We start from the raw sequence: 27,978 nt of genomic DNA on the forward strand, positions 1-27,978 counted from the left end.
ACCATTTTGAAATCTGCTGGAGGTCAGAATAGTGCTAAATATCTACACCAGCTATATGACTTAATGTCATAGAATATCAGGGTTGGAAGGGACCTGAGGAGGTCATCTAGTCCAACCCCCTGCTCAAAGCAGAACCAAACCCCAGTTAAATCATCCCAGCCAGGGCTTTGTCAAGTCAGACATCAAACTGCTTTCTTTTTTCCTTCAGTGTAGGTTTAACAATAAGAACCTCATTTTAAAAAATATTTTAAATATTTAATTGCTAAATCAGCACTACGACAAGAAGGAAAGTGGTTTATGATCTCTGATATTGGACTCTATACTGCCAGTTGGGGCTCAACTGGTACAAATTTAGCTAGAGAAACTTGCTTATCTCTTTGTCCTCTTTCCCCTGCCTATTGAAGGTCATCTTCCTCACATAACAAGAGGAACTGTATTCTTAGTTTGAGCACTGCTTGTGTTATGGATGTTGATAATTTTTAGCAATATGGTGAAAAACAGGAGATTCAAGAAGGCTGATTGAATAACAACCTGTAATTTCCAATAAAATGTAACAGGGTGAGAAAGGCATCTTCTCATACAAATGCACAGAAGTGTGAATTAGCTACAGTGCTTCTAGACTGGGGCTGAATGAGTTGTCTGAATACTGATTTACCCTACTCTAGTGCACAGGCACTTACACAAGTCCTGTACAGACTGCTCAGAATTGACTTTGATCTGTAGACAATGATCTTTTGTTCTTTCCAATACCTCTGAACGTAATTACGCATTTTGTCAAATTTAAACACTGCACAAGGGCCCATACAAAAAAGAGGCAAAGTTGTCTAGTGGAAGGGACTGGGACTGGAAGACCTGGGTTCTATTCTCAACTTTGTCATTAACTTTCAGTGTGACACAGGGCATTGAGCTGCTCAGTGCCTCAGTATCCCCATTTGTAAAATGAGATTAACATTAACTTGCCAGGGATATGGGGAAATTTACTTCATTAATGTTTAAAAAGCACTTGGAGATCCGCAGCTAGAATGTGCTAGAGAAGGGTTTAGGTCTAATATGAAGGAAGTACAGTGTTCAAGTAACCTAATATAATCCTAAAGTGACATCGTGGTCATTATCATTTCATTTTTACTGAATGACTCATCTTTTTAATTACCTGGATCTAGCAATGTGTTACTTCTGGAACTGCAAATTGTCCTGAGTTCTCAGCTGCTATGACAGCTTGTGGCAAAACTTTGTAATAGAATGGGCAGGATATCAAGAAAAATAATATCAAACAGTGATGTAATTCTGAATCAAAATCAAGTTACATCTGTTTGGAATTAGAGAAAAATTAAAGATGGAAGTGGAAACACTATTGGAGGAATGTGTGGAGTAAAGCAAGCCTAAAACGTTGTTAATTTATTTTCACGAACAGCACTGGATTCCTTTAGGCTAGTTAAGCACGGCTGTGTGTTGGAACATCCTGGCACATGGGGAGTGAACTCATTGCTATATCTCTTAAAAGGGATTTGATGTATTCCCTTTGAAGGCTGGTCAGATCCTCCAGATTGTGAACATGTGTACTGGGGAGCATTGGGGGTGGTATATGGTCCTGTCTCCTCCCCTACTTCTGCTGTAGTGGTTTGTGCCATAGGGGGTGCATGAGTGAGTACCTGAGATACAAAGAGGCCAGAGGCTGTAATTGTGCCCACCAGTTGGATATTCCACCTCTTACATGCACAAGAAGCATCTGGTCACAGTCTGGTCCTTGAGACTTCAAAAAGATAGTTCTAAAACAGCACTACTAGTTTAAAAATTCTTCCTTACCTGGCCACTCAATATGAGGCTAATACATTCTCCACACTAAATCTACAGCTAACTACTACATGTGCCTTCATCTGTCATTCTCACTGTTCTTGCTTTCCCAGATAGGCTTTAGCAAGAGTAAGCACTGTATAAATGGAAATTTCGGACCCAGGAGGATCAAATCAATGGAATTATACCAGAGATTAATTTGGGCCATAGAGTTGTTTCAGTCCTCACTGAAGATTTGTGTGTAGGTTTATGTGCATCCTTGCTCAGCTGCATATTAATGAGCAGTTCACGAAGGAGGTGTCTGCTCAGATTCAGCCCAAGATGAGATACTCCAATTCAGTTGCTACATGGGGACAGAAGGATATAATAGGGAAAATATCAATTTTTCTATTTACAACAGATTAGAAAAGCTGAAAAATGCACCTAGTGGATGCCTACTCTTGTGATGCAAGGAATGGTAAAGAGACTGTGGGGGACACCATGAGGCTAGATTTTTTATCTTTAGCCAGAGATAGTCATTGGAGAATTTGCCCTGGGTACAGGAACTCTCTGCTGTCAGAAAGATCATGGTGGCAGCTCTGCCACTCTCCCCCCCCCACCCCAGCAAAATGGGAATGGGGTAATGTGCCTTGGGCATTCCAGGGACAGGACATGTGCAAACTGGAAAGTTAAAGGAGGGGGAAGAGCATCACCTAGTTCTCCACAGATGTAAACTAGAGCTGCTTCCTGGCCAGTGGCTGAGGATCAGGGAGCCACAATTGGCTTGCTCCTGTCTTCCCCCTTCTCTGCTATGCCTTAGTGGAGTGCTGATGGGGTAAAGAATCTGCCCCCATGTGTCCAAAATGTGAAATACACAAATTACTATTAGACAAGATTTCAGTAACAGGAGAGAAGGAGAGAGAGTGCTTTGTTTTCAAGCCTTGAATAAAATGCTCTGCTAACTTCATCCTTAGTTATTACCATGGGACTCATGAACAGGCATGAAGAGGCCAAACCCAAGACTTTGCACTTTCATTTTCTACAACAAAAACAGCTTGAATCTCAGTGGAAAGAGTCTGTGATTTAATGAAGAAAGTCTGGCCATTAAGGCTTGAACAGTTATCAAGAAGAGTCTCACATGACTGCTGGAAACATGAAAATGAAAAGATATTGAGCAGCTGCCTCTAAAAAAAGGTACCAATTTCCATTCATTGTAATGAAGGCAATCTCCTGCCTCTTTTCTAGTGGGAAGTGAGGAAAAAGAAGGGGCCAAAGGTTGAAATTAAATTGCTCCCAGCACACTTAGGCAAATTTTAGCCAACTTCCTTATAATTATTATGAAGTTATTCTATATTTCTTTCCCAGTCATTGCTGCAAGATGTTGGTCTCAAAATGAAGCTTTCTCCACAGCTGTTTATTTTATCCACCTCCTTGCTATTTAAATCAGTACTTATGACATTGCAGTAACTTCAGTGGCAGTGAACTGTGATGTTACAAATATTGGATTGGGCTGTCACAAAAGAAACTGAGCAGGAAGATCGTAAAAAAGAAAATGTGTATACAAAAAGCAAAAATGGGAGAATAAATATAGAAAAGCTAGATGACAGTTTAATATAGGTGGTGAAATAGAACAGGCCAATTCAGAGATGATTTGTAAGGGAGCTTTAGTTACACATCAAGTGGTAAGTGGGTGAAAGGGAGCTGAAGGTGGTGTAACTTACTGTACAGTAGGCTGAATAGCTGGAAGAAGGTGTAAGTTACAGCAGCTTAGAGCCTCGTAGTCTCACCCCTGTATTTGGCTGAAGGTGTTTTAAAGCTTCCCTGAGTGTGCTGGCAGAATCCTTAAGATGGCTACAAAATACATCATTTTTGTATACTAAGAAACCACAGAGTAAGATAGTTGTTGTCAGCCTGGCTGAAGGAATAAGAAAAACTAATTAGATCCAGACAAGGGCAAGGTGCAAATTTATTTTTCCCTTAGATTCCACAAAAGAAGAAGAATGTTTTGATCAAAGAGAGGGTCTTAGAGGTCAGCTCAGGTAGTCTGTAAAATATTACAGGAAAACTGTCACTTAAGTTTCATAGCTGACTGTGCCTTACCAAACAGAACATCAAAATACAACATAGGATCCATGTACTTGTTTGTTCTCACCTCAACTTGCAAAGTTAACAGATACCTGTACACTGTGGTGTTTTGAGGGGCCAGACCCCTTAGGTAATTATGCTAGGGAAGTCTGAAGCTTTCTCTGTAAAGGTTTTCTCTAGAAATGGTGAAATTCTGAACATAAATCTGTTGAGTGATGAATGCAATCTGTGTAATGCTAGAATGTGGGAGTAAGAATAGTTTTAACATACAAGTTAAATACAGAACTTTTTTTTTTTTTTTTTTTTTAAAACAGAAGTCAGTCTCTTTGGGAACAATTTTCAATATACTGGTGGCAAGAGTGGGGTTTTGCCTCTGCATCATTCCCACTGGCCTCAAAAAGGTAGCAATGCAGTGGTACTGGAAATGTATCCCATTGTTAATCATGCAGTACTACCTCTTAAAACAGTGTGCTGCAGTGATCACCCAGCAGCTGCTGATGAGTGTGGCGCCACATAAGAGTCTTCCATCACCATGAGATGATTTCAGTCGGAGGGCAACATGCCAGGGCCAGCCGCCCCTAAAGACAGAATAAATCAGTCGTGTCTTTTAGTGTACTAAGCAAAATGGAAGAGTAAAGGTAAGTGGCAAGCTGTCTTGAGTATAGAGCCACTATTGCTACATTGGTTTAAATAACTTAAGACTCATTATTTACTGAGTAACAATTGGGAGACCATTTAATCATGTTAGTATAGCATTCAGAATTCCATTCAACAACCCTCAAGGTTAGTTTACAGACTACTTGGACATCGAACTCTCTCAGCACTTCATCCCACTAAGAATCAGTTTAATCATCCCTTCTCAGAATACATCCTTCGTGCCAAAAACATACGATCTGTGTCCCCCACCAAATATTATCCAAGTGAGAGAAGAGATATAGCGGTTCTAATAGTCACCATATAAAAATATGCAACTGTGAGGAGAAGGCTACCTCAGGCCAAAAATCTGGGAGTGGAGGATGGGGAGAGTTCCATGAAAAACTCCCAGTCTGCTTTTCTGTTCCCATTAATGCTAACTGCTCCATCTGCCCTTGACTGGATGTAAAGCAAATCTTAAAAATCAACGGGATTAAGGGAAAAGCAGAAACAACAAGAAATGCATGGATTAGCTCCATCTCATCTCTCCACATGTGGTCATCTATTCAAGATAAATCCAAACAATTCAGCAGATCAAGGATACATATTGCCAACCCTATAAAGATGGAATTGACAGTGGGATCACATGATTCAGTTCTTACATCTTCCCATAGACAGATGGAACTAGCAAGAAGGGAAGAGAGAACAGCAGCCAGAATATAAGTAGCAGCTAGTTTACTGTTGACAACTATCCATTTGAATAGGAATACTGGAACACAGGAATTGACAAACAGGATCAGAGCAGTGTTCCATCTAGTCCAGCATCCTGTGTCTGACACTAGCAAGTACCAGATACTTCAGAGGAAAGTAGGGTAATCTGCCCTTCATATAGGTCTCATCCTGGTCTCTAATAGTTAAAAATTGACTTAAGACCTGAAGCATGAGGTTTGATATCTCTTTCAAAATTTTTGTTATTAGCTATGATTAAGGCTATGATTTAGTCATATTTTTAGTAAAAGTCATGGACAGGTCACTGGCAATAACCAAAAAGTCAAGGCCAGTGACCTGTCTATGACTTTTATTAAAAATACCCGTAACTAAATCTTACCTGCTGAGGGGAGATGCTGTTGCTCCTGGGGAATGTGGGGGAGGTCCAGGGCCCTGTCGCTACTGCTGCTCTGGAAGTGGGGGCGGCCTGGGGCCCTGCTGCCACCACTCCAGGTTGGGGGGTGGCCCAGGGCCTCAACACCACTGCTCCTGGGGGCAGCCTGGGCCCTACCACCTGCCTCTGGGCCAGCCCATGGCCCCACCACCGCTGCTGCTCCTCTGGGCCAGGGGATGGCCCATGGCCCCACCACTGCTCCTCCGAGCTGTGGGATGGCCCAGGGTCCCACCACCACTGCCGCTGCTCCGGGACAGTGCCCGGGACCAGTTGCCTGGGGCCACCGAGTCAGCCTCAACAGCTGCTGCAGCTGTCACCAAGGTCCTGGAAAGTCACAGAATCTGTGACCTCCATGAAAGACTCACAGCCTTAGTTATGATAATTCGGGATATTCTTGAGATCCATGTAATACCCAAACCCTTTTTGAATTTGTTAAATACTTTGCCTCAATGATTTTCCTGTGGCACTAAGTACCACAGTCTAATAATGCATTGTGTGAAAAAGTATTTCCCTTTTATTGGTTTGAATTTCCCACCTTTTATTTTCATAATCTATCCCCTTGTTCTTGTGGTATGATACTGGGAGAACAGAATTTCCTGATCTACTTTCTCTATAGTATTCATTATTTTTTATATTCTTATCCCCTCTTATTTATCTCCTTTGTAAGGTAAACAATCCCGGTCTTTTCAGTCTTTCTGCATATGTCAGTTTTTCCCTGGATCATTTTTGTTGCTCTTTTCTGAAACCTTCTCCTGATCTGCAATAGCCTTTTGGAGTTGGGGTGACCAATACTGTGCACAGTATTCTAAACAGGACACACCATTTTTTTATGAAGGCTTTATAATATTCTTTGTATCATTCACTATCACATTCCTTATACTTTGTTCCTTATTCCTGTATCCATAAGATATTATGAATAGTCTTTGTGGTTGTCATAATTCACAAATATTAAGAAAACAAGTCTATCTGTATTTGCAGTTATACTAGTGTGGGTGGGTGAACATATGGGAGCATGTTATATACCAATATGGCCAAGAACCAACTACCAGTTAATGCAAAATCTTATTTCACAGCTATATCATCATCAAAGAAGTATATTTACTTGAGAAAAATGATGTTTTTAAAGCATTAATAATACCCAACCTCCTTTCATGCTATTTAGCCTTTTACAGTTCTGTTAAATGCATAGTAGACCCACAGATCCATCTATATGGTTCACAGCTATTCTGGATTTGCTTCTCAGGAGGAACTGAAATGGCTGTTTGTCTAAGGAAAAAGAAAAGGAGTACTTGTGGCACCTTAGAGACTAACATTGTTAGTCTCTAAGGTGCCACAAGTACTCCTTTTCTTTTTGCGAATACAGACTAACACGGCTGCTACTCTGAAACCTGTCTAAGGAAAGTAATTTAAGCTGATTAAAGAATAAAATTCCAATGTACCCAAAAGTGAAATGCAATATCCGACACTGAGTTTGGTAAATACTGCAAAAATTTATCAATTATTATTTTTTGATATGGTCTTAAGATTTGCTTTGAATGTGTTCCTGTTCTCTTTGTGTGTGCTTTCTGGGAATATTCTAATGAACAAATTCACCAGCAGGAACGTTAACTCAGACAACAAAACTGAAGTGCATATTACAAAGTATTCACATAAAGCAAATTTTAAATTCATAATCCTAAGATTTCCCACTGGAAATCTGTCTGTAAGAGTTCCGCAAAGTCGATCAAGAAATTGAAACATGAAATGTGATGTGTGTGTCCAACCAATTACTCAAATTTTGAATATTGCATATTCAATCAAATAGTCCACAAAGACACTAGAAATAAAAAACCATCCCCTATGCCCCACATGTGGACTATACAGGAAGGACTATAGGCAGAGTGGCTTCATGGGAATAATTAGGTCCCAGTCCTACAGTTGATGCTACATCGCAAATCCTTGTGGCCACATGGAGCCCTCTCTGAGTTCCACTGAAGTAACTGGGATTTTGCCCATACTGATTTAGTTGTGGGAACAGAGCCTTAAATTGCGTTCTACCAATGATATCATGCAAAATGCTACATCTCTAATTTCTTCCAAGATATAGCTCAGAACTGTGGAATCATTTGGTCACAATAATGAAAATTTGAACCCTGGGCCAATTTTGACCCTCAGGAGCATATTATTGTTATTAAATTTCTTTATTGATAAGTGAAGGAAGCTAATCAAAATCAGTATAGTACAGGACTGCTGGTGATGGCTTATCTTAAATGATCACTCTCCTTACAGTGTGTATGATAAACCCATTGTTTCATGTTCTCTGCGTGTGTATATCAATCTCCTCTCTGTTTTTTCCACCAAATGCATCCGATGAAGTGAGCTGTAGCTCACGAAAGCTTATGCTCTAATAAATTTGTTAGTCTCTAAGGTGCCACAAGTACTCCTTTTCTTTTTGCGAATACAGACTAACACGGCTGCTACTCTGAAACCTATCAGATTAAGATTAGTCATAACATGACATTAAACAAAAAACCCAAACCAAAAAACAAACCAGAAGTTCCATAAAGTTCAAGGGGGAGTTTTGCTTAAAAATTGATGGAATGATATGGTTTATAGCAATTTGTTATATCAATTTAACATAGAAGAATATTCAGATTGTTAGAAGATATCCTGGAAAAGGAAAGAGGCGGCATTGTACCAAATTATTAATATACACACTGTGACCTTTGTTCTATCTTGTAGTGGCATAAGAAAAATCAAGTTTTCAGGAGTCAGTGTTTCAGCATCCCTTTTCATGTCCCTGTAAATAGATAGTGGCTTTTGATGTCTGATAATAGTAAAGTCACATATGCCCACAAGGTTTCAGAGACTTCTCTCCAGGACTGCTACGCATAATATTTCCAACAACACATATCTAAAGAATGTAGATATAAGGCTCCGAAGGCAGGAGACTTTGAGAAGGGCAAAAAGTGAAGCTGTCCACTTAATTAGAATACATTTTGATCCTCAAAGTTACTGTGAGGTTTTTCGTAGGAATGGGTGGGTGAGATTCTGTGGCCTGCGTTGTGCAGGAGGTCAGACTAGATGATCAGAATGGTCCCTTCCGACCTTAGTATCTATGAATCTATGAATGTCTGCATAATTGGATGTGGGTATGTACCCGAGTACATACCCTCCATAGCTCTCTGCTTTACCAAGCTGTGCTTCCCCACTGCTGAAACCTTTTGCCATGGCAAGAAAAGACTGCAGCTACCAGGAAAGGCTCTGGCAGGAAAGAGAGGCTCTGGCAGTTCTCTCTGCTGGAGTTCTTCCCTGCCACAAAGAAACACTCCAGCAGCTCCCCACTGCTAGATCTCTTCATCCATTGCAGGAAAGATTCTGCCAGCCAGGAAAGGCTCTGACAGAGGGGAGGCAGCGGGGAAAGGTTCATCTGCTATATACCACAATGTGGATGTATAGCTACACGTATTGCCAGTGGCATGTAGTGTAGAAGTAGTCAGAGAAAGGTCATGATGCACCATGATGTCCCACAGAGACTGAAGATGAGGAGACAGAGGAAGAGACGTAGGCTGGAACAGCAGCCTTTAGATGGGGCTGCACAAAGCTTCACTCACTCTGAATTAATGGGTGAATAATTCATCCAGTTCTAAATGGCCTAGAAAAAACTATACTTGTTGAACAAAATTATGATCTTTGTGCCAAACTAAGCCCAACATGGCAAAATTCACATTATTAATCTGCATTTATTTCATGAGAAGCAAAAAATTTATCAGTAGCTAAAGAAGGCTGAGGGCTTATGGCAACTGCACATCCCATAATTTTACATTGAAAATGATTTTCACTGTACTGAATATCATTTACCTTAAAGAATTTTTCCCACCAATTATCCGCTTCTGTCGACGATGCAGTAACCTCAATCCACAAACAGAAGCAAGGGAATCTAAACAGAAAATAAGGTTTAGGCCTTAAACTCCCATACAGCAACAATGTATAGGGTTTAGTAGATTAAAAAAAGGGGGGTATTTTATTTTGTTTGTTTAGTCGGTAAGGACATGATTCTGTGCTGAGTACCATCACCATCCAATGAACTCAGGGGGTGTTGTGTGCTCAGGACCTGCCTTGCAGGATCACGCCTTATATTATTCTCGAAGTTTTTCAGTGAAATCCAATTAAACAATAATCACATATTCCTACAGCAAAATTTCATTCTGATTTTGACTCCCACACTGTTCTCTCTCCATACACAGGACTCCCACACAAAGATTTTTGACCAACACTTTTTACAGGTTCTGTCTGGCTGAGAATATTTTCTGAATTGTGATCCCTAGGCAATGAGCACTATCTCCCATCCCCTAATAGAAAGCTAAACAGGTGTTCAAACCATTATCTGCATTTTTTTTCAGTTCACAGTGTAAGAACGAGTTACCCTTCTGCATGTGATCCACTAAAAAAGAATCTTTTAATGAATATGAAGGTTATAATATGAATAATACACACAAAGAGCTGGAAATCTTTCCCTATTTTTCATGTCTGAAGTGATTTAAATGGAAGACCAATATTCTGCTCTTAGTCACATCAGCATAAATCTGGAGTCACTCCTTTGACTTCTATAAAGTAATTTGAAAGAGAGGGTGGGTGAGGTAATCTCTTTTATTAGACCAACTTCTCTTGGTCAGAGAAGTTTTTGTGCTTACACAGAGCTCTCCAGGTCTCACTGGATGGTGATGGCACTCAGCATCTTGCAGAATCATGTCCTTACTGACTAAAGAAACTGCAATCTCAAAAGCTTGTCTCACCCACCATCAGAAATATGTCCAATACACAATATTACCTCACCCACCTTGTCTCTCTAGTACCCTGGGACTGACATGGCTACAGTCACACTGTATACAAGGAAGTAATTCCTTATTTCCACTGGTGTGAGAGAAGAACTTGGCTCTCTGAAAGGCTTAGTCCTCAGCTGCAGCTAATCTATGCTTGGCACAGGTGTTGGGAGGGAACAAAGGTGGTTTTCTCTCACCTTTATGCCTCCCTGGATCTGGTTTAACATCCAGCATAACTTAAAGCCCTGGCTGCACCTAACTGCAATGGTCCCCATGTGGTTAAGCTAGAGGATTCCCCTGTGCCATTTAAATTGGCTTTGTGGTTCCTTTCCACTGCCACAATGACAAAGAGCAAGCACCTGACCCATAGATTTTAAGGTACAGTGCATTTCGCCGTTTTTTTTTTTTTAATATTGTATGTATGTTTTTCTCCTGTGAGATCAGATTTTTCACTTCCTTTTCTTTTTCTAGCAATCATCATAATATACCTAGTTTTGAATCTATTGCCATAAACTTCACAAAAGGTACTTCACCTTTATTACTGTTCCCGGATGCTTTCTTGCCAAAGTAGTCGCAAATCACGCCAGCATCTTCACTGTGACGGCAGTTGTGTGTTCCAATATCCTGTTTTATGCAGTCTTCCAGGGATCTCTCATTTCCTGTACATTTCACATTATCCACATGGATTGGTCCTTTCCCTTCTCCAAAATATGCCATAGTCCTTGCTCTAGCTGAGCCTCTGCAAGCAGAACACCATTGTTTAATGAAAATATTTTAAGCATTGTCCTACATTTGCCTAAACTGAAATATACAGAAGAGGATGTGAGAAGAGTACTAAGGATGAAGACTTTAAGGTTTTATTCCAAGTTCTGTTACTAGTTCACTGCAGAACTTTGGACAAGTCACTTACTTTCTCATTGCCTCTATTAACTTATCTATACACTAGAATAATAACTGACTAACTTTGGAGGATTCATTTGTTTGTAAAATTATTTTGTATCCTTAGCTAAAAAGCTCTATGAAAAGGAAAAGGATTTTTATATTGTAATAGCGTGAAACAAAAACCCATGCTAATTTTTTTTTCCATAATCTGTTTAATCCTTGTCTAAACTCAGCATCTGTGTACACTAAAAATAATTTATTTGTGTTATGATTCTTTCCAAAAACTAAACTGGCTAAATACGGAAGGAGACCTACAGTTTACTGGGAACTATATCTTCAAGTATACCATACATTAATGGCAACTATGAACATAAATCATGGCAGCATGGCACAGAAAATCACTAACAGTATATACAGAATATAACCTTCAAACTGCAGCACCTTGTACTTTTGTTTTAGATGTAAAATAATAATACAATTAGAGAAAGAGATACATTTCATTGTTGTAATAATACTTTTGCAAAAAGTAAAGTTCAGAATTGGATCTTTTCCAGCCCAGGCCATGTCCCATACTAATAACTAGTAAGGAGCTGCTATGTGTCTGTGCCACCAGAGGTAGGTAGCTTATCTATCTATCAATTTAGCCAAGCTTTAATCAAAATATTAGAGACTACAGTGATGGGCATTAAAGATATCCTTAGATTAGATGGAGTTTTTTGTCAAATTTATCCCGGGTGTAACTCCATTGTAATTAACCAGAGATTAATTTAGCTTCATAAGGGCCTATTTCTGCAAAGTGCTTCAGTAGCAATTGAGGGCATGCAAAATCTTGAAGTATTGGGCCCTAAATCTGTAATTACCACTAAAAAACTTGTGTGAAGCCCATTTTGAAATATGAGCTCTTTCATAGGGTGTCCAAATACTGAACTTGGGATGATAAAAACATCATTTAGGTATGTGAGACAGACATTTCTATGGATAGGTGTCAGGCTGAGTATCCATTTGTGGGATTTAAGGCATCTTATTAGGGTTTGAAAGTCTGATCCTTACAGATTATGTGCAATACAGTAGCATTTCACTAATAACTGGAAGGCCCATTGTGAATGACTGAATTTTGCAAATTAGCCAGCGAGTGAACAATAAAAAAGCAAGAATAATTCATCTCAGCATCCACTTTGTTCATTTAAGTGACAGATATAGTTTATTTTTAATTACTTATGATAAAACTTCATAGTGTATTAGTAAATGTTCTGTAGTGTATTGTGTATAAGAATATGAAGTATTAGTGATCTAAGACATCCCTGCTGGCTTTGCTCAGAAGTGGGTGAGCACACAAGAACACTCTGTGTGAGTGAGAGAATTACAGGTTTGCAGATTAGTAAAATGCAAGTTACTGTCATTTTGTTGAAATACAATGTACTGAGTGCTACAGAGCTGTAGGGTGTTATTATATTATACCATGTGCATACATTTTCAACTAAGGTACACTATATCTACACAGCAATACAAAATCCTTGGCACTGAGTCTCAGAGCCTGGGTCAGCTGACTCAGGCTTGGGCTAATGGGCTGTTTAATTGCAGTTCAAGACGCTTGGGCTGGTACCCTGGCTCTAGGGCCTTGCAAGGTGGGAACGTCCCAGAGCTCAGACTACAGCCTAAGCCAGAACATCTACACCAGAATTAAACAGCCCTCTAGCCTGAGTCCAGGAGCCCACATCAGCTGGCATGGGCCAGCTGTAGGTTTTTAATTGCAGTGTAGACGTACCCTTCCCTGAGGCCTACCCCCATTCATGGGATTTCAGAGCCTGGGCTCCTGCTGGACCCCAAACGTCTACACTGCATGCAATTTTTAACCCCACAGCCGGAGCCCTGTGAGCCCGAGTCAGCTGACCTTGGCCAGTCATGGCAGTACTGCAGATCTTTTACTGCAGTGTAGACATAACCTAAGGCTACATTTTGAAAAGTAGGACATTATTATGTGTCCAAAGGGATAACTGCATGTCCAGTGAGAAGCATGAGTGCATTTGTGCAGATTAACATTTCAAACAGGGATGTTTAATAATACTAAATGAGGCAGCAAAATAAGTAACAACCCCCCCAGCCCCCCATGTTGGGAGGGAGTAGCACAGAAGCAGCTGCACAGGCTCTGCACCAGCTGGGGATTCCATAGTAATGGAAGAATCCCCTTCCACTGGAGAGCAGCACAACATGGCTGAATCAGGGGCCAAAGATCTCAAATGTCCATATAATTTAAACTGGAGAGTGGTGGGTGAAATGTTCCTCTCTTTTCAGACTTGAATATGCACATCTATATTCCCTACGTGGATTTTTGACAACACACTAAAGAGGAGGAATAAAAAGGGAATGCAGAATAAAATAAGTGAATTGCAAAAATCTGCAAAAGAAAAATTTAGAAGACAGCTGACAGAGTTGGTGGCACAAGGTCAAGCTGTCCCTAGACATTTTAATTTGTGTGACCTGCACGTACATGCCAGATAAGACAAAGCCTCGCTGACTTTGGAAGCGTTATAGGACAATCTTTACATAATGGGTTTAGAATGATTTGTTTAACTTGTTAGCCTCAAACAGTGTGTTCCAAATCCTCCCCCTACACCTCTCCAAACGATTATACTGATTGCAGACACAGACACAAGGAACATACAAACTCTCTGATTTCTGTGGGGAGCTGATGTGTACATATATAGTATCACAAAACAGTGACAAATTCCAAGCTTTTATTGCAAAATCATATCTACTTTGGGGATCTATCTGCCTTTAAGAAAACTTTGTCAAGAGCATCTAGTAATGTTTAGTGAGATATTTTCCTACAGTTCCTCAGAGTAAATTAATTTACCTGATTGTGAATTACCACCTTTCATTGCTAAACCCTTCTCCTAGGAATAATTATTATTTACGGTGTGTAATTGTGCTCATAGTGTTTTATTAAATACTTAAAGTCCACACCCCAAAGAGCTTAAAATCTAAATCTCACACAAAACAATACAACATACAAGTCAATAGTTTATACCAAAAAAGATACGGAGGCAAAAGTAGTAGTTTTTAAGAAGAAATATGAAGGAGAAGGAGAGAGAGAGAGATTAGATTATTCATTGGCGCAAAGGGTATAGGTGCCAAAGCATCAGAAGTATCAGTATGAGTAGCCTGTTTCAAGGGAGCTCTTCCACACCGTTTTAGCAAACTTTTCTGTTGCCATGCACTGGTGCAGGCTGCCACACTGCTGATCATTTCTATGCATGGGAGTTTATTCAGTGCACTCCACTTAATCAACACCTGCTTAATCAAAAAATTGTTTTAAAAAGGACATCTCCCAGGGAACAGACTTAAGTCTAATGATGCTCAACAACAAATAGTACTGCTTAATGGGGAAAGTAATTCCACTCATTGGGAGATCTGGATATCTAATGTTATTTAGGTCTTAGTTTTGTGCTAGAATTTCATTTCAGGTTTGTGCTAGAATATGCTGTAACAACAGCTTTCAGTCCATCTTTATCAGAAAGTGTACATATTACTTAATTACCACCTTCCACTCCAGCTACACATGCTGGGTCACCAGAGCAGGTATCTCACAGTTGCCCCAGAGCCTCAGATGTATTTAGGTGCTTAACTCCCACTGAAATCAGTAGTACTTACGCATCTAAATACTTCTGAAGATCTGGGCCTCAATCACTATCTCAGTAGTTCCTCCCAGGTTCATGGCCTTATACAGTAACGTGATGAGCTCTGCAGGAGCATTACTGTTAAAATGGAGATATCTGTTAATTGGGAAATCCTGTTAATTAGTTCAAAAGGCCCCAGTCTTTGCTCTTTTGAGTAGGACACTAACTGTAGTACATACATTTCTTTAAAACATGTGTGATTTTAATTTGATCTTCTATTTTCTATTTTCATACCCTGCTATCATTTAAAAGGCAAAGGAGTACTTGTGGCACCTTAGAGACTAACAAATTTATTTGAGCATAAACTTTCGTGAGCTACAGCTCACTTCATCGGATGCATTCAGTGGAAAATACAGTGGAGAGATTTATATACACAGAGAACATAAAACAATGGGTGTTACCATACAAACTGTAACAGGAGTGACCAGGTAAGGTGAGCAATTACCAGCAGGAGAGTGGGGAGGGAGAGGGGAAACCTTTTGTAGTGATAATCAAGGTGGGCTATTTCCAGCAGTTGATAAGAACCTGTGAGGAACAGTGGAGGTGGTAGGAGGAATAAACATGGGGAAATAGTTCTACTTTGTGTAATGACACATCCACTCCCAGTCTTTATTCAAGCCTAAGTTAATTGTATCCAGTTTGCAAATTAATTCCAATTCAGCAGTCTCTCGTTGGAGTCCATTTCTGAAGTTTTTTTGTTGAAGAGTTGCCACTTTTAGGTCTGTAATTGAGTGACAAAAGAGATTGAAGTGTTCCCCGACTGGTTTTTGAATGTTATAATTCTTGACGTCTGATTTGTGTCCATTCATTCTTTTACGTAGAGACTGTCCAGTTTGACCAAGGTACATGGCAAAGGGGCATTGCTGGCACATGATAGCATATATCACATTGGTAGATGCGCAGGTGAACGAGCCTCTGATAGTGTGGCTGATGTGATTCGGCCCTATGGTGGTGTCCCCTGAATAGATATGTGGACACAGTTGGCAATGGGCTTTGTTGCAAGGATAGGTTCCTGGGTTAGTGTTTTTGTTGTATGGTGTGTGGTTGCTGGTGAATATTCGCTTCAGGTTGGGGGGCTGTCTGTAAGCAAGGACTGGCCTGTCTCCCAAGATCTGTGAGAGTGGTGCGTCATCCTTTAGGATAGATTGTAGATCCTTGATGATGTGTAGAAGAGGTTTTAGTTGGGGGCTGAAGGTGATGGCTAGTGGCGTTCTGTTATTTTCTTTGTTGGGCCTGTCCTATAGTAGGTAACTTCTGGGTATTCTTCTGGCTCTGTCAATCTGTTTCTTCACTTCAGCAGGTGGGTATTTTAGTTGTAAGAACGCTTGATAGAGATCTTGTAGTTGTTTGTCTCTGAGGGGTTGGAGCAAATGCGGTTGTATCATAGAGGTTGGCTGTAGACAACGGATCATGTGATGTGGTCTGGATGAAAGCTGGAGGCATGTAGGTAAGCATAGCGGTCAGTAGGTTTCCGGTATAGGGTGGTGTTTATGTGATCATCGCTTATTAGCACCATAGTGTCCAGGAAGTGGATCTCTTGTGTGGACTGGTCCAGGCTGAGGTTGATGGTGGGATGGAAATTGTTGAAATCATGGTAGAATTCCTTAAGGGCTTCTTTTCCATGGGTCCAGATGATGAAGATGTCATCAATGTAGCACAAGTAGAGTAGGGGCATTAGGGGACGAGAGCTGAGGAAGCATTGCTCTAAGTCAGCCATAAAAATGTTGGCATACTGTGGGGCCATGAGGGTACCCATAGCAGTGCCGCCGATTTGAAGGTATACATTGTCCCCAAATGTGAAATAGTTATGGGTGAGGACAAAGTCACAAAGTTCAGCCATGAGGTTTGCTGTGACATTATCGGGGACACTGTTCCTGACGGCTTGTAGTCCATCTTTGTTGTCTACAGCCAAGCTCCTCGATACAACCGCATTTGCTCGAACCCCTCAGACAATCTACCAATGTGATATATGCCATCATGTGCCAGCAATGCCCCTCTGCCATGTACATTGGCCAAACTGGACTGTCTCTACGTAAAAGAATAAATGGACACAAATCAGATGTCAAGAATTATAATATTCAAAAACCAGTCGGAGAACACTTCAATCTCTTTGGTCACTCGATTACAGACCTAAAAGTGGCAATTCTTCAATAAAAAAACTTCAGAAACAAGACTCCAATGAGAGACTGCTGAATTGGAATTAATTTGCAAACTGGATACAATCAACTTAGGCTTGAATAAAGACTGGGAGTGGATGTGTCATTACACAAAGTAAAACTATTTCCCCATGTTTATTACCCCCTCCCCGACTATTCCTCAGACGTTCTTGTCAACTGCTGGAAATGGCCCACTTGATTATCACTACAAAAGATTTCCCCCCCCCTCCTGCTGGTAATAACTCACCTTACCTGATCACTCTTGTTACACTGTGTATGGTAACACCCATTGTTTCATGTTCTCTGTGTATATAAATCTCCCCACTATATTCTCCACTGCATGCATCCAATGAAGTGAGTTGCAGATCGTGAAAGCTTATGCTCAGATAAATTTGTTAGTCTTTAAGGTGTAACAACTACTCCTTTTCTTTTTGCGGATACAGACTAACAGGGCTGCTACTCTGAAACCTGCTATCATTTACTGATTGAAGCAGGGTGTGTAGGTCACCTAGTTAATAGTGTCTGGTGCAGCTCAGAAGGGGAAGGAACAGCCATGTTTGGATACTGGATCAACTAATAAACACTGTCCCCCCTCAATCTCCCTCTTAAGGATTTCTTTTGGAGACAGTGAGTCAGGGATTTTCAAAGGAGCCTGAGGGAGTTAGGCACCCAAATTACACTGAATTACAAGTTGCCATTTGCATGTATATTTTCCTTATTTACACACACACACCCCTATGGAAAATGCACATTTAAATACTAATACATATATATATGTGCACATTTTTGCACCTGAATATAGTGTTTAAAAACTGTCCTTTCTATCAATTGTCCTTACTGCTGTGCTCCAGACAGCATTAGTAGAGTGACCTCCAGCCTCTGTCTTCAGTCAGAGAGCAATGGCTGAAGGCTGAAAAAACAAAATATGATAAAAAATTAATGCCTTTATATTTAAAGCAAAAAGCAACGAAGCACCGCACCGGGATTGCTGTTGCACTTAGGGTAGATCTACACAGTGTCTGGGAAGGTGCTTTGCAGCATGGGTAGATGGACACACGCTAGTTCCACTTGAGCTAGTACGCTAAAAATAGTGGGGTATAGGCAGTGGCTCAGGCTAGCAGCAAGAGTACAAGCCCACCCATCCCCCTAGAAACCTAAAATGGTTCAGTACAGAAAAATAAAAGGAAAAAAAATCTGATCTCTATTATACTAGTGTAACTCCAGAGAAACAGACCAAAATTTGTTCCATAGTGTAGACTGGGAGTATAACCCTGCATTGAAAGTGAATTACAAAGCTTTTGCTAAAATACGTTTTGATATTAAGATTCCAATACATGAATCAAATATATGGTAGGCTTCACCATTAGAAATAAACATTAAAATTAAATATTTTAAAAACTGTTACATACCAGCTTGATAATGAATGAGAAAAAGAAACAGATAAAAAGCAGGGATCTGTACTCTAATATGGTAGACTAGACCCACCAAGTGCATAGGTACACAGTGGTATATATTGATGTTCCAGTTAATGAATACCTTACAAGGACAAAAACCTGTCCTCTCACATAGAAAATCTGCATGGAAAAGGTTGAATGGAAGTTTCTGCTACATTACCAAAACTGTACTGAAAAAAATACCCTAATCTTCATTTGTATATGTTTATAACCCAGTTCTTCCAGAAAAGGGCTCCAAATATCTTAGAATTTTCATCATGCCAATTAACTTGCTCAACAAGCATAAGAGTTTCTAAAACATCTCTTCTATCCTTTTCCCCAATCCATAAAATTATTCTACTTGTTAGTCTTTGTCAGACATTAGGTAATGCTCCACGAAAGGTGCATGTTCTTTCAGTTTTTAAGTGTTTTTTTTATTATTTCACAAATGCTTTTCCCATTAGGAGGATGGCTTTCTAATGTTCTTCAAAAAAAAAAAAAAAAAAGAGTATTTGTGGCACCTTAGAGACTAACAAATTTATTTGAGCATAAGCTTTCGTGAGCTACAGCTCACTTCATCGGATGCATTTGGTGGAAAATACAGAGGGGAGATTGATATACCCACACAGAGAACATAAAACAATGGGTTTTATCATACACAATGTAAGGAGAGTGATCACTTAAGATGAGCCATCACCAGCAGCAGGGGGGGAGGGAGGAAAACCTTTCATGGTGACAAGCAAGGTAGGCTATTTCCAGCAGTTAACAAGAACATCTGAGGAACATGGGGGGGATAAATAACATGGGGAAATAGTTTTCTTTTGTGTAATGACTCATCCATTCCCAGTCTCTATTCAAGCCTAAGTTAATTGTATCCAGTTTGCAAATTAATTCCAATTCCGCAGTCTCTTGTTGGAGTCTGTTTTTGAAGTTTTTTTGTTGAAGAATAGCCACCCTCAGATCTGTAATCGAGTAACCAGAGAGATCTCGTCCCCTAATGCCCCTACTCTACTTGCGCTACATTGATGACATCTTCTTCATCTGGACCCATGGAAAAGAAGCCCTTAAGGAATTCTACCATGATTTCAACAATTTCCATCCCACCATCAACCTCAGCCTGGACCAGTCCACACAAGAGATCCACTTCCTGGACACTACGGTGCTAATAAGCGATGGTCACATAAACACCACCCTATATCGGAAACCTACTGACCGCTCTTCCTACCTACATGCCTCTAGCTTTCATCCAGATCATACCACACGATCCATTGTCTACAGCCAAGCTCTACGATATAACCGCATTTGCTCCAACCCCTCAGACAGAGACAAACACCTACAAGATCTCTATCATGCATTCCTACAACTACAATACCCATCTGCTGAAGTGAAGAAACAGATTGACAGAGCCAGAAGAGTACCCAGAAGTCACCTATTACAGGACAGGCCCAACAAAGAAAATAACAGAACGCCACTAGCCATCACCTTCAGCCCCCAACTAAAACCTCTCCAACGCATCATCAAGGATCTACAACCCATCCTGAAGGACGACCCATCACTCTCTCAGATCTTGGGAGACAGGCCAGTCCTTGCTTACAGACAGCCCCCCAATCTGAAGCAAATACTCACCAGCAACCACACACCACACAACAGAAACACTAACCTAGGAACCTATCCTTGCAACAAAGCCTGTTGCCAACTCTGCCCACATATCTATTCAGGGGACACCACCATAGGGCCTAATCACATCAGCCACACTATCAGAGGCTCGTTCACCTGCGCATCTACCAATGTGATATATGCCATCATGTGCCAGCAATGCCCCTCTGCCATGTACATTGGTCAAACTGGACAGTCTCTACGTAAAAGAATGAATGGAAACAAATCAGACGTCAAGAATTATAACATTCAAAAACCAGTCGGGGAACACTTCAATCTCTTTGGTCACTCGATTACGGACCTAAAAGTGGCAACTCTTCAACAAAAAAACTTCAAAAACAGACTCCAACGAGAGACTGCTGAATTGGAATTAATTTGCAAACTGGATACAATTAATTTAGGCTTGAATAGAGACTGGGAATGGATGAGTCATTACACAAAGTAAAACTATTTCCCCATGTTATTTCTCCCCCCTACCCCACCCCCCACTGTTCTCAGATGTTCTTGTTAACTGCTGGAAATAGCCTACCTTGCTTGTCACCATGAAAGGTTTTTCTCCCTCCCCCCCGCTGCTGGTGATGACTCATCTTAAGTGATCACTCTCCTTACAGTGTGTATGATAAACCCATTGTTTCACGTTCTCTATAAATCTCCCCTCTGTATTTTCCACCAAATGCATCCGATGAAGTGAGCTGTAGCTCACGAAAGCTTATGCTCAAATAAATGTGTTAGTCGCTAAGGTGCCACAAGTACTCCTTTTCTTTTTGCGAATACAGATTAACATGGCTGCTACTCTGAAACCTAATGTTCTTCAGATTGTTTTTCTGCTACTAACATTAATCTACAAGTATGCAAGCTGGCTTAGTGACAGATCTTTAAAAGTACTATTAATTGGGGCCTAGACATCTTGCCAACTTGGGTTTCCAGATTCAACTTCAGAAACAAATCTTAATTAAAAGGTTATTAATGTTACAAAGCAGTATTTTGTAAAAATAAAAAACAGTTCCTTGTTAACCTTGGGAGCAATATATACAGTACAACTATTAATTCATTTGTTTTACTCTCTGTTGCACAAGTCTGCATTTTAAGGAAATCTCCACTCCCCTGCTGCCCTGAGTCAAAAATATGTATGTATGATTTACAGGCTTTACATTTTTTTTTCCTGGAAAATGTGAAGTCAGACAGCCTAAGTTTCCCAGTAGCAGGGCTGTAAGTGTAAATCACAGTTATGTAAGTGGAAAATAATATCTCAGTATGAACTTTTAGTTTCATGGTCATTCTTAATGAAAATTGATGTCAGCTTCAGTATTTAGCTCTTTGCTAACATTTTCCAGAAAAAGACTAGTTTTTGTCTCTAAAAAGCAGCACTCACAGAGCCCAATTTTCAAACGTAGGTGTGTAAATAGAAGATCCTAACCTTGTAATGAGACACTCAAATCAGCACTCAGACTGAAGTCTGAACCAGAGCAAACAAATATATGCAGTAAAATCCTCAGACCTGATTGTTCTCATATACATGGCTGCACATAAGAGCAAAGTCATGCTCCTGGAGTGTACCTGTCACAATTTACTGAACAAGCAAGGAATAAGGAAACAGCCCTCAGCGCAGACTTCCAAGTATGGTGGCTGACTGTCCCAATTATCAGAATCCCCAAATATCCAAGATTTGTACTCTGCCCCAAGTTCTTCACTTGTTATGTACCCTACTATATTATCTTCCTTAATTCTGAACCCCTGTAATGATGGATTCTCAATTTATATCCTAACTGTCTGCCTTTGAAATGGCTTACAAATGGAATATGGGGATGAGTGAGTGGGTTTGGTGCGTCTGTGACAGAAATATGAAAAGCCTGTGCCTCTGAGTAGACTAAGGAAGAAGCAGACTAAATGACTCAGTCGGAAATAATACAAATCTATAAGGTTTTTTAGCTTGGAAGTTATTTGAAAAAAAAAAAACTCAACGCAAAACAGCCTTTTCTGTACTATTTTCAGATCTTATTAGCAATACTATTTATAAGTCGGTCCTTGGCCATCACACCTACCTTGATTCCTACTGCCCCAACACGAAATTTCTAGTGAGTGGTGGAAGGGTGATTGAGTGGCTTTGTTCACCAGTGGCATATAAAAGTTGCAATTTTTTTAATTAAATATTTTTTCCTGTTAGCTCTGTTATTTTATTTCAGCAGGCTTATTCAAGTTATTATCATGTGTCTTGCAGACAGGCTCTTTTTATGATCCCTTCAAATCTCACAGACTAAGCAGGGTCAGGCCAGGTCAGTAAATGATCAAAAAACCTCTCAGTGCTGTTGATTCAGTGGCTACCACTCTTACCTCTGAGTCGGTACTAAAGCAATGCCCATGTCTGGTGGCACTGGGCAGTGTGCTGCTGGAGTTGCTATCTTTTGAACTAGATAGAAAACCAAGTTAGTCATTAAAACCACTTAAGACTTCACAACTATTTGAGGTCATTCAAGATCACAGCACATAGATATTAATAAAACCATAGTTTATAAAAACTACTTGTGATCAATAAACAATTGAGCTCTTTGCATGAGTAAGATCATTGTCCCTAATTATGGTGACCAGATAGCAAGTGTAAAAAATAAGGATGGGGTGGAGGGTAATAGGTGCCTATATAAGAAAAAGCCCCCAAAATCAGGACTGTTCCTATAAAATCGAGACATCTGGTCACCTATCCCGAATAGTCTAGCCAAATTCAAAGCTGGTTTTATTGTCTTGACCATATGTAACTCTTTTGTAGTTTCACTGGGAAATGCATTCTGTACTACCTTTCCTTTTCTAACGTGTAACGTTAGACTGAACTGTTAAATATTACCCTTTGTTTCATCCCAAACATGGCTACATTTCAGGTGGACATAATTTATCTGTCATGTGCATCAGTTTAAAATCTTTTGAGATTAAAGGTGTTATATAATTAAGATAATTGTCATTTATCACCAAAACCCAGAAACAATAATTACAATAAAAATAAAATAAAAAAGCCAAAGAATCTCGAAGGTTCACAGACACAGAAAATCATTTCCGTTAACATGAATGGGCATTATCTCTACTACTCAACTCTAGGCTATACCCCAGTGCATTCTTTTAAATATTAATTTTCTTCTTGTTTCCATTATCTTTCCATTCCTGAAGGATGTGGCAAATCATTTCCTTGAACTTTGTTAGTGCTTTAGGAAGACTGGAAACCAAGCTCAGTTATAAATCAAAGAAGTAAGATTAAAATCGTTCAGAGCAGGAAAGAATATTGAGCAGATATGTTGAGCCTAATTCTCTTCTCAGTTACATCGGTGCAACTCACAGAAGTTGAGTGTAAATGAGAATTCTGCCTATTGTGCGTAGATAATACAAATAGCCACATAAATAACAAGTTAAATATCGTATTTATACAGCAGCTTAGTCATTTTAAAATATTTGGTTTTATTAAACAGATTTTTCAATAACTGCTTTTAACCTACACTTCAGTTGTTAGCTGAGCTTAGTAAAGGCAGTAATGCTTCCCTATGAAGAAGTAATAAAATTGTAGCAGGCTTTACTTTTGTATATTTCAAGGATAGCAGAGTAAAAGTATACTAAGCAGACAAGTATTATCTTGTCAGGTAATACTCAGTTGCACAAACTTTATGCAGTCAGATATGGTAATCAGATAACTTGAAGAATAGCTGAAGGATTTTTCTTACTTGTAGCCAAGCTGTCGACAGACCACAGCTGCATCCTTATCAGACCATCCATCATCACAAATTGTGCCCCACTGGCCATTGATAAAAATCTCCACACGTCCTTCTTTCTTATTCTCACCATCCATCAGCCTGATGGGAGGACCTAGGAATAAGTTACACAATAGTAGAAACAAAAACTAGTATTTTAGGTCAGTTCATCACATTCCAGGGATGGGGTCAACTGACACTTATGTTCAACAAGATTTCTACTTTAATGATATCATCTGTTAAAGTATTCATGTATTTTGTCATGGCAGGCAGCATGAAGCATTTTATACACATTACAACAAATCATGAAGCACCACTGTACTCCTTATGCTTTAAACTAGGGTTCATCGGTTTCTTCCATTACATATAAATATGTAAGACAGCTTATAACTTGATTGGAGCCCAGTTCTTTCCCCAACCGTAGAGAACAATCTAGTTGATTCTTGTGATATGAGACTACACCCGCATGATACCCATTTGAGCAGACCATATTCTTCATAGAGGACTTTTACAGGAGGATTTAGCTAAACCTCACTGATAAATACAATCACTCATACAAACCACCCCCACCCCCAGTAAGCTCACCCTACAGCCCAGCAACAAATGTACTAGCCCAAGTTACTAAGAATGCATTACTTACACAAAGTATTCTCCAGCATATTGACTAGTATACTCTGAAGTATTATCATCATTAAAACTAAACTACATTTGTCCAGTTGAATAAAGTATATTCAGTTATAGATTTTCCTTGGCTTTTTTTAAATGATGTTTGTTCATTTACTCTCATTCAGAAAATTTGATAATACAAAATCAATCAGTCTTCCAGTCATTGATATGAATTACTGAGATTTTTACTAATTATGTTCTCTTACCCAAAGGCTAATTGTATATATTATTATTCTAGCTGAGTATTTAGACTGCAAGTTTCAAAAAAAAAATGTGTCATAAAAAGCCCTAAGGGTATAATTCTCATTTACACTAATGCACTTTTTCAACTCTTGGGCAGTGCAAGGGCCTTAAAGTAGGCATAAATTCAATTTGAGGTCCCTTTACTCTGTGTAAATGAGAATCATCTCCTAAATCTTTTTATATGTAGTACTTGATATATCCCTAATATTTTCCATTAGAGTTCTTTCCAATAATTGGACAAGTTATTATTCCTCCTCACTCTCCCACAAATTGAAGACAACTTAGCTAGAAAGCCAGTGAAAATTACTGCCTACCCAAGAGGGAGAGCAAATAATGGGCCAGATTTTGCTCTTAGTAAAACTAGTGTTAATTTGGCTTTAATCATTGGGCTAAATTCACCCAGAGTTATCTTATTAAAAGTGAAAAAGCTCAAAACTGAATTATTTTTAGCATAAAAATGTTTTTCACTTCAATTTTTTTTTTATTAATTTACAGTTTACCATACATTTCCTTTTTGCAATTAACTTAGGCTGCACAATTACCTGTATTGCTCACTTTCTCTTAGTTTCTACTCAGTTATATTTTTTGGGGCTTATATACCAACAAACCTTTTTGTTGTTGTTATTGGTTCCTCACCACTCTATGGGAAACATTTAAATTCATAACTCAAATTTGTTAAGTATAATAAAAAATGAATTACAAATTAATATTTGCAGAGCATTTTTTTTTAACAAAAATCTGGTTTATGTCTTAAACCAGTTGTCTGTCTCCCTTTAATGTTTATATTTAAAAATACTCTTTCTTATACTCTTCCTCCACTGAATTCCTTTTTAGAGGAAATATTTAATACTTTCTCAAATGTTAGGAAACAAACAGTAGCAATATAGCCTTCGTCTTCTGTCCAACCAGAAACATTACAGCAAATCTCAGTCTCCTCTTTATTTTTCTATTGTAATGAAGTGTGCTATTCTGGAAGAACATGATTTTAGTGTAAATTATACTCATATTATCCAGATAGGGACATATATTTTATTGCTAAAATCTTCTGTATTTTATTGTTACCTCATCTTGGTATATTTTAGCAAATAAATCTAGATGTGTGGAATTAATACGACTTTCAGGTGAACTGAGGGGGATACGAGAATGTTACCCTATGGATATATTTAACTGAACTGAATCTTGTTCAGCTAGGATTATGTTGTATAGTGTCTCAAATGCAGCAGCGTAAATAGTTTGTATCTGTGCAGACAGCCACCATGATTTGAATGCCTGTTATTTTGGGGGATGAGAGGGTTTATTTCTAGGAAACACACTGTAGCAGTCTCACCCATACGTAATCATTGGTTGTATGATACCACAAGAATAATAATTATTTGTGGAGTTTGGGGAGCAGGAGGTTTTGAAGGGAAGAGAGGAAGGAAGAGAGAAGAAAAAGATTGAAGATGTGGAAAAATGTAGTAAAATACTGTATTATTGCAAGCTGAGATACCACTTTAAAGCAGTAAATCCATGTTTTACATGGCAAACTTTCAGGCTGGGATTTCCAAAGGAACTTCAGGGAGTTAGGCACCCAAATCCCTTTAGAATTCACTGGGAGCTGGAGACCTAACTTCCTTAGGTTCCTTTGAAAAATCCAAGACTCAACAACTACTACAATATACTTGGGTAAACTTTTAAAAATATGAGCAACAATTTTACAAAATATGTATCTAAATATAAGCTCCTACATCCATATGTAGCCAACTAAATAAGTAACCTTGTTTTCAAAAGTATTGAGCAATGATACTGTAGTTCCCATGATAGTCAATGTGTGACATTTTTGATAGCCAGACTACTTATGGATTTCGGCACTTAAATTTAGGCACACATTTTTTAAAATCTTGACCATAATATTTTATGTTTCTTCTCTTTAATGCAACTTAACTATATTTCACATCAGAAAACAACTTCTGTGTTTGTACAGTGCCTTGCACAAAAGGGTCCTGGTCCATGACTGTGGCTCCTAGGCTCTTCTGTAATACAAGTGACTGATAATGATAATTAATAATACAGACGTAATTCCATGTTTCTAATCATTTTCACTGTCCATCTCTGAATGCCCTCTATTTCTCCAATCTCTCTTTTTCAGATGGGGTGCAAGAACCTAAGTCCACAGGGAGGTGTACTAATGATTTATCATTCTTTCAGTTCATTACAACTTGCAGAGTACTAAGTGAAACTCAATATACCATCAGGAGGGGCTCACTAGGACTAAAAACCCATCCAGACACAGATTTAGGTTTCATTGGCTCTGGATTCACTGCATTACAGATTAACGTTGTTTCCTTATGCACTGAATATTTATGTTCCCATGTGCAAACTTAATAGATCCATGTGCTCTTCAAAGGGAGAGCTTTCTCTCTCTTTCTCCCTACACATATGCCTACCTCAGACTAATTAACATCTTAACTACGTACAGGCAGCAGAATAAGTGGAGATTCAGATCTGTAGCATCTTTAAAGAGGCTGCATTCTGCTTGAATCTTTAGGCTGAGGAATGCTGGCATTTATTAGTTACAAAGAATGCCTTACCCAGTGAGAATCTATGGCTGTCATTATCTGGGTGACAGGTTATTCTGACATCCTCCTGATGGTTGCAATCATGCTTTCCCCACTCTCTCTTTGAGCACTGAAGAATGGTTGATTCTTTTCCTGAGCAGCTGACATCATCCAGCCAGATAGGCCTAGTCCTCTCTTCTAAGTAGCTTTCTGATGCACTTTTTCCATACCTGTGTAACACATATGTATGCATAATTTATGAGCAATACTGCACAGGGGATATGATACTTCAGCACCAAAGAGGAAATCATTCTTTGTGAGTGGATAAAACCGACTGCTCTCAAGCACAAAGAGAACAGGCAAATTTAGCTCTGGCAAAAGAAAGTTCAGCTTCCATTTGGACATTTATTTGGAGATGCCACAATCCTGGAAGTACGATAGCAGAATTCCTTTCTGTTGTATCATGAATAATGGATTATGACTTCAGAGAGTGAAGAAATGAAGCAAGAGAAAGGCAACGTACACGGTAAAAGAAATTCCATTTGTAACCA

The 27,978-nt window shown here is 39.3% G+C and overlaps 1 protein-coding gene and 1 long non-coding RNA gene across 5 annotated transcripts in view; both read right to left on the reverse strand.

Moving 5' to 3' along the window:
- Positions 1 to 27,978, reverse strand: part of PRSS12 (serine protease 12) — a 73,822-nt gene that overhangs the window by 11,690 nt on the left and 34,154 nt on the right. For 3 of the 4 annotated variants that reach the window (XR_006280823.1, XR_006280825.1, XM_038400098.2), the window contains 5 exons: positions 27,461 to 27,657; positions 23,955 to 24,096; positions 10,986 to 11,191; positions 9,491 to 9,569; positions 4,311 to 4,433 (listed from right to left, as the gene is read on the reverse strand). Coding sequence is in view for 1 of the 4 variants with exons in the window: in XM_038400098.2 (XP_038256026.1) it covers positions 4,311 to 4,433; positions 9,491 to 9,569; positions 10,986 to 11,191; positions 23,955 to 24,096; positions 27,461 to 27,657 (747 nt within the window). In the remaining 3 variants the exon portion in view is untranslated. The remainder of the gene's footprint in view (positions 1 to 4,310; positions 4,434 to 9,490; positions 9,570 to 10,985; positions 11,192 to 23,954; positions 24,097 to 27,460; positions 27,658 to 27,978) is intronic. The other variant, XR_006280824.1, reaches the window with a different exon arrangement.
- LOC122459869 lies at positions 19,038 to 22,073 on the reverse strand. Its single transcript, XR_006280826.1, has 2 exons — positions 21,058 to 22,073; positions 19,038 to 19,076 (listed from the first exon to the last, which is right to left on the reverse strand). It is a non-coding gene; the product is annotated as an uncharacterized LOC122459869 (long non-coding RNA).

The sequence above is a fragment of the Dermochelys coriacea genome, chromosome 4 (genome assembly GCF_009764565.3).
Source record: "Dermochelys coriacea isolate rDerCor1 chromosome 4, rDerCor1.pri.v4, whole genome shotgun sequence".
Classification (NCBI taxonomy): Eukaryota; Metazoa; Chordata; order Testudines; family Dermochelyidae; genus Dermochelys; species Dermochelys coriacea.